The sequence below is a fragment of the Cherax quadricarinatus genome, chromosome 9 (genome assembly GCF_038502225.1).
Source record: "Cherax quadricarinatus isolate ZL_2023a chromosome 9, ASM3850222v1, whole genome shotgun sequence".
In the NCBI taxonomy this organism is placed as follows: domain Eukaryota; kingdom Metazoa; phylum Arthropoda; class Malacostraca; order Decapoda; family Parastacidae; genus Cherax; species Cherax quadricarinatus.
The window spans coordinates 38,212,149-38,219,648 of NC_091300.1; the positions used below are offsets into that span (position 1 = coordinate 38,212,149).

Sequence of the window (7,500 nt, forward strand, 5' to 3'; positions counted from 1 at the left end):
ACCAATTACACTCTTAATGAGTGGCTCTGAGACAGACACACTCAGGTAGACACACACAGGTAGACACACACAGGTAGATAGACACACAGGTAGACAAAGACACACACAAGTAGACAGACACACAGGTAGACAGAAAGACACACACAGGTAGACAGACGGATAAACAGACACACACAGATACACACATATATAGGCAGACAGATACAGACAGGTTTATGTGCAACAGTGAAAACAAAGAGAGTTCGAGAGTAAGAGCCTTTCTTGCCACAGACTTCATCTTAGGGGCCATGGTGAAATTTACTGTCCAGTTAGTACAGTTAATACAGTATGATGCTGCTGATAGGACAGGGTTACTCAAACTGATGCTGCCTGCATGGTGCATTGCTGCTGCTAGTATTGTCAAATATTGTACAGTGGTGTGCATCAGCCGGCCCAGCCCAGCTGCCAGATGCACGGTCGTAAGTCGAGTGGACGTATGTCGAGCTGGTCGTAAGTCGGATGGTAGGTGTACCTTGAAATTGAGCTCAAAGTAGCAGAAATGTTCGATTTTTACCAAAGTTCAAAAGTAAACAAATCATGCTTAGCGTCCAATACACGTCAACTGGCGAGTCTAATATTCTTTCACAAGTGCGCCGATATTATTTATACTATTTTTTACACTAATGCAGTAGTCTGCACAACAGTAAATCTTCTATTTTTTGAGAATAAAAATTCAAAGTGGAAAGCAAAAGAATGTAAGAGGGGCATTGGGACGTGACTAATGAACAGAGGAAATGTCATTTTAGGGCCAGGAATGTCTTTCTTGTGTATTCTGGACCCTATCTGGAAATTGGCATGTTTTGAAATTTGTGTGAAATTGGCAAAATTGCTAAATTCTGATCACTGTATTGGATAGTTGAAATCAGTAAATGGGTGGTTTCTTGCACTCATTCGATAGAAAAAATGGAGTTCTAGCGAAATACACCTACCATCCAACTTACGACCGAGTTCGGTTCCGAGAAACCGGTTGTAAGTCGAACTTTACTACTGAATATCAACAAAACATTTTTTAAATGACTATTTTATTTTATTTTGGTATTTCATGTTTTACTTTACTTTTTATGTTGTTAGTACTGTATTTTATAATGTAAGGTTTAGGAAAAACACTGTGTACAACACAAATACACCTACCATCCAACTTGCGACCTGCTTGACTTACAGCCACTCGACTTATGACCGTGTTTTTTTTGCCAAATTTCTGGGAAATAAACAACTATTTGTGTTGTACACAGTGTTTATCCTAAATCTTACAGTATAAAATACAGTACTAACAGCATAAAAAGTAAAGTAAAACATGAAATACCAAAATAAAACAATAAAATAAAGTCATTACAAAAATGTGATGTTGATATTCAGTAGTAAAGTTCGACTTACGTCCATTTCGATTTATGACAGGTTTTTCAGAACCGAACTCGGTCGTAAGTCGGACGGTAGGTATAGTTGTTTATTTCCCAGAAATTTGGCATAAAAAACACAGTCGGAAGTCGAGTGGTCGTAAGTCGGTTTATGATTTTTGTCGAGTAGTAAAGTGGAATTGGCCGAAAATAGGGCTCAAAGTGGGCAAAATCGCCGATGCGTAAACATCGTCGAGACCACTAACTTTGCGAGAGCATAATTCCGTAAGTTTTCCATCAAATTTCATACTTTTGGTGTCATTATGATCGGGAAAAGATTCTCTATCTTTTCATAAAAAAAAAAAAAATTTTTTTTTTTTTGAAATTTGGGCGACCCTGAAAGGGCCCTTTCAGGGCCTGTCGACCCTGAAAGGGTTAAAATAGGCAAAATCACTGATGTGCAAATTGTGCCCAGACTGCTAACTTTGAGCCTAGGCAATGTCACAAGTTTATCATCAAATTTTGTACTTTAGGTGTCATAACCTTCAGAAAAAAATTCACTACCATTTTTTTTTGTCTCTTAGTAGAACAGCTAGAAATTTTAATTTTCGGCATCCTGACAGTGACCACGTTAAGAGAAACACAAAAAATACATGAAATTCAAATATAGTTAAGTGCAACCAAAGTAGATCTTGTGGTTAAAAAATTTTATCTACAAAAACAATTAAAATGTTTGTAAATGCTCTTTTTCAAAGATTGGAAACAAAACTGCAAATAAATATAAAATATAAAAAAAATATTGGCTAGATATTTCAAAATTAGCAACCAAAAGAACAAAAGGCCACAATTTTAGTTTAAAAATCTGATTTAGAAGAAATGTATTCGATAAATAACACAGAATAACAGGCATGGCTTCACTCTTGTAACTACATATGTAGATAACACTAGTGATGGGATACAAAAATTTTTGCTGATACCAATACTTAATCTTATACAGATGCCAATACTATCAAAATTAACCAATACAGGTCAGCCATCACTAATCCAGCAATCAGTTATTCGGTTCCATCAGTAATCCGGCACTAATTTCAGCTAGCATAATTTCAAATTTCATCATTATACCGACTCGGAAATTATGCAGATGGTTGTAAGTCCACAGGAGCAAGCCAGTGGAGGAGAAAGCAGTGATGAAAATGAAGATGATGTAGCAGAGAGTTTTTATGGATAAGTTAATTAAGTGTATTCTAACCTAACCACTCTGTAATCCGGCAAACTTACTAATCCGGCATACTACAGGTTCCAATGATGCAATGATGCCGGATTAGTGATGGCCGACCCGTACCCACGCTGATACCAATACTTTGGCACACCCCTCTAGATACAGAAGTAATTACTCACCCTCCACCCAGAACCTGAGGACAATTGACAGGACAAGACTAGGGGTGATATGATAACATACAAAATATTGTACCAAGAGGAATTGATAGGGTGACTATCGACAGATTGAGTGACAGGAAACAGGAACACAGGGGAAGAGCCAGATGATAAAAACACAGAAGTCACTGATGTTAGGAGGTACTTCAGTCTTAGAGCAATCAGGAAGTGGAATGACCTGGAGAATGTAATAGGGGCAGGATCCATACATAGCTTTAAGATGATGTACAGTAAGACTTTCAAAGCCAGGAGAGAGGGGATCTAGTAGTGACCAACAAAGAGGTGGGTCCAAAAGCTGAGATCTGACTCCTGCAACTACACACAGGTAGGTACACACATATGCACCACAAAAATTAACTGGACAGTGATAAATTAAAAAAGATATGAAGCCTATATATTTATTTAACGGGCATCAATCTTGGCAGCAACAGCACGGGCAGCAGCACCAGCACAGTTGTGGCATACCAGCAGCACTCCCACAACCAGCAGCACCAACAGCTGCTGCACACCAGCAGCACTCAGCACCACCACCTGCTGCAGTAGCAGCAGCAACAAATACCTCTACAAATGTCCCTCTTCCTTTTAAGGCATACCAATACCAGCTTAGCAATGGATTATGACTTTTTCTGTCATCAACGTGGCATCCCGGTTCAACTTTAACATATTCTGTCAGAATGACATCAGGACTTTGGCCAGTCATGGTGACCGGGTCCACTGTACAGCTGCTGAGAGAGCACACCTTCAAAGATGTGTTATCTATACAACACAAACACAAAAAAGGTTCCATTTCCACTATCCTGCATCTTCCACTTCTAGAGCAGAAATAATGGAGCTCAAGTGAAGTTCTCAGCAGGTGTGCAACACATCAAGATGTTCCACTGTGGCCCACATAACAAATTGAACCTTCACTCTACAGCACCAACACATCCACAGCTTGTCATGACAGTGTAGGTTCACCCTACACCACTTTCTTTCCTCGCAATGCTGACAAGTGCTACCCAAGGCTTGTAGGCAGCTGAACTACCATATGCCAATGTTGGTGATGCTCTCTGCAGATGATGGACATACCTGCCATTAACACCAGGGCTGTTGTCAACTTCCTTCATTATTTCTGCAAGGTTTGACTTATTACCAGCGAGCACCAGTTTCATTTGTCTCCATTCACTGTTGGTCACTTTCTTCAGCCTCCCTTGTCTGATGCCCACACTGACATGTCCATCCATCTTCCACTGCCATACAATATACCAAACGGTCGACTCTGGGTGATGTCCAGACTCCTCAATCTGGCGGATGGAAAAACCAACAATATGGATTCCAACGACCTTTCCTCTTCAGAACTCCATTAGCTCATTCCCCTGAGTAAGTTGATTACATGGGACAGCAATAACCTTGAAGGTTTACTTAAATATAAAAGCATTCACATGAGAGACCAATGTCCAATTACTTTCGGTATGAGACAGAAAAAAAAAAGCAGGAAATAAAATGAAGAGGACAAGGGGGGGTAAAAAAACACTTATGAATAAAATAGAGGACAAAAGCAGCTAAGGTCTCATCAGTCTTTATGGCATCATGAATCAACAGTCATGTTGGTGACATTATAAACCAGTCTTGATGACATGAACCAAATGATTTATAAACTAAAAATGGCAGCAATATAGTTGCAAACTTCCAGGGTTCATAAACACTAACTGTTTTCAAAACCTTAAAACTATTTATATATGCATTTGTGACTGTTGATAGGCATCATCTAATGCATTTGTGACTGTTGATAGGCATCATCTAATGCATTTGTGACTGTTGCTAGGCATCATCTGTTTGCGATTGCTGTTGTATACCTTTGATGGGTTTCAAGAGTTTTCCTATTCTTGCAGGCTGACCCTGAGCCAGGTTTGTTCGGTGCTTGCCTAGTCAGCCAGACTGTTACTGCTGGCAGCCCACTGGTCCATATATCTGTCATAGCCTGATTGATCCAGCACTGCATATTCATTAGGAAGTGCAGAATTCCTAATGATCATACCATGCCTAAGAAATGGCAAATAATCAGGGTGAATCTGAGGCAAGGGAAGACAGGTCCAATTCCTAAGACAAAGTTACCTGAAAAACCACCGCTGTCAACATTTACAGATCCCAAAGAGGTACGTTGTCCCACTGTATTCTTGGATTATACCTTTGAAGACTTTCAAGAGTTTCTCTACTCTCTGGGCCCAGCCATGGGCCAGACTCATCTGGTGCTTGCCTGGTCAACCAAGCTGTTGCTGTTAGAGGCCCACTGCCCCACATAGCCATCACAGCCTGGTTGATCTGGCACTTGGTGAAGATACTTGTCCAGCTTCCTCTTGAAGGCTTCTACACTTGTCCCAGCTGTGTTTCTGATATCTTCTGGCAAGATGTAGAATAGCCTGGGACCCCGGATGTTGCTACAGTGTTCCCTTATTGTCCCCAACGCACCCCTGCTCGTCAATGGGTTTATTTTACACTTCCTCCCATCTCTCTCACTCCAGTATGTTATGGCAGTGAGCAGATTTGGGATCAGGCCCTAGAGTACTTTCCAGGTATATATTATCATGTATCTCACTCTCCTGCACTCCAATGAGTACACATTCAAAACTTGAAGGCGGTCCCAATAGTTTAGGTGCTTTACTGGCTCAATGTGAGCCGTAAACAATCTGTATTTGTTCCAGCTCCAATATTTCTCCTGCTTTGAATGGGGCCGTCAGCACTGAGCAATATTCTATGTGAGGGAGCACTAGTGATTTGAAGAGTGTCACCATCGGCATTATTTCCTTTGTTTTGAGAGTTCTCAGTACCCACTCTGTCATCTTCCTGGCTGTTGTGATCTTTTTCTCGTTATGGTCTTTAAAAGAAAGGTCAGCTGACAATTATTTCCAGGTCTTTTACGTGTTCCTTACGTTCTATTTGGTGACCTCTTGAGTTTTGCATATACAGTGGTCCCTCGTTTTTTGTAATTAATCCGTTCCTGGAGCCGTTACTATAAACGAAATTTACGATTTACGAATCAATTTTCCCCATAAGAAATAATGTAAATACAATTAATCCGTTCCTGACACCCAGAAGTATTAAAACAAAAAAAAATTTAACATGAAATATACATGTAGTACATAAACAATACAATGGGAAATGATGAATGAAACATTAACAGCATAACACTTACCTTTATTGGAGATTCTTCTTAGTGTATGGGAGACTGGAGGAGAGAGAGAGAGTGGACTGTTTATAGATGGGAAGGGGAATCCCCTTCCATCAACACCTCAGGTACCATTTGCTTTTCTGGGGTTGCTTCTCTTCTCTGTTTCTTAATGCCACTAGGACCACCTTGACAGTCACTGGAGTCCTGTCTCACAAAATAACTGTGGAGAGAGCTCTGTTTCTGGCATCTCTTCAACACTTCCCTAAAATGGCCCAAGACTTTGTCACTGTACATGTTGCCAACCTGGCTTGTAACAACCTTGTTAGGGTGATGTTTCTCCATAAAGCTTTCCATCTTACCCCACATAGTAAAAATCTCTTTAATTTCTGAAGAAGGCACCTTCTTCCATCTCTCTTCCTCCTCTGCAGCAAGATTCTGAGCTGCTATGTGTTGCTCTTCCTGCTGAAGCTCTTGCAGCTCCTCAGTGGTGAGCTCTTCACTGTGGTCTTCCACCAATTCTTCCACGTCCTCCAAACTCACATCCAACCCCATGGAACTCCCCAGTTCCACAATTGATTTTACAACAGACATAGGCTCATTAGGGTCAGTCCCAAATCCTTCAAAATCCCTCTTGTCGACACAATCTGGCCACAATTTTCTCCAGGCAGAGTTCAAAGTTCTGGTAGTCACTCCCTCCCAAGCCATACCTATAAGGGTTATGCAGTGGAGGATGCTGAAGTGTTCTCTCCAAAATTCCCTTAGGGTCAAGTGAGTGTCTGTGGTCACAGTCAAGCACCTGTGAAACATTGCTTTTGTGTAGAGTTTTTTAAAGTTTGCAATAACCTGCTGGTCCATGGGTTGGAGGAGAGGAGTGGTATTCGGGGGCAAGAACTTCACTGTGATGAACCCAAACTCCTCGAAAATTAGGTCATCCAAATTTGGAGGATGAGCAGGTGCATTGTCCATTACTAGCAGGCACTCGAGATCCAATTTCTTTTCCAGGAGATACTCCTTCACACTAGGGCCAAACACTTCATTGAACCACTCGACGAAAATTTCCCTCGTGACCCATGCCTTACTATTAGATTTCCAAAACACACAATTTACTCTTCATAACATTGTTTTTCCTGAACAATCTGGGATTTTCAGACTGGTACACTAGTAATGGCTTCACTTTGAAATCCCCACTAGCATTAGCACAGAACATTAGCGTCAGCCTGTCTTTCATAGGCTTGTGTCCTGGCATTGCCTTTTCCTCTTGTGTAATGAAGGTCCTCTTTGGCATTTTCTTCCAAAAGAGGCCTGTTTCGACACAATTGAACACTTGTTCAGGTTTCAGTCCTTCAGCCTCTATGTACTCCTGGAATTCATGCACATATTTTTCAGCCGCCTTGTGGTCCGAACTGGTAGCCTCGCCGTGCCTTACCACACTGTGTATGCCAGTACAGTTCTTAAATCTCTCAAACCAGCCTTCGCTGGCCTTAAATTCACTCACTTCACCACTATTTGCAGGCAATTTCTTTACCAAATCTTCATGCAACTGCC

The 7,500-nt window shown here is 41.1% G+C and overlaps 1 protein-coding gene across 4 annotated transcripts in view; it reads right to left on the reverse strand.

Annotated features, from left to right (window-relative positions):
• Window positions 1-7,500, reverse strand: part of LOC128686095 (DNA topoisomerase 1) — a 117,480-nt gene that overhangs the window by 100,460 nt on the left and 9,520 nt on the right. The window contains exon 1 of one of the 4 annotated variants that reach the window (XM_070083396.1): window positions 3,876-4,216. The exons of 1 other annotated variant lie outside the window; for it this stretch is intronic. In XM_070083396.1, coding sequence (XP_069939497.1) covers window positions 3,876-4,030 — 155 coding nt within the window. In that variant the 5' untranslated portion in view covers window positions 4,031-4,216. Of the gene's footprint in view, window positions 1-3,875; window positions 4,237-7,500 lie in introns of those variants that run through there. 2 more of the 4 variants (XM_070083395.1, XM_070083399.1) reach the window with 2 other exon arrangements.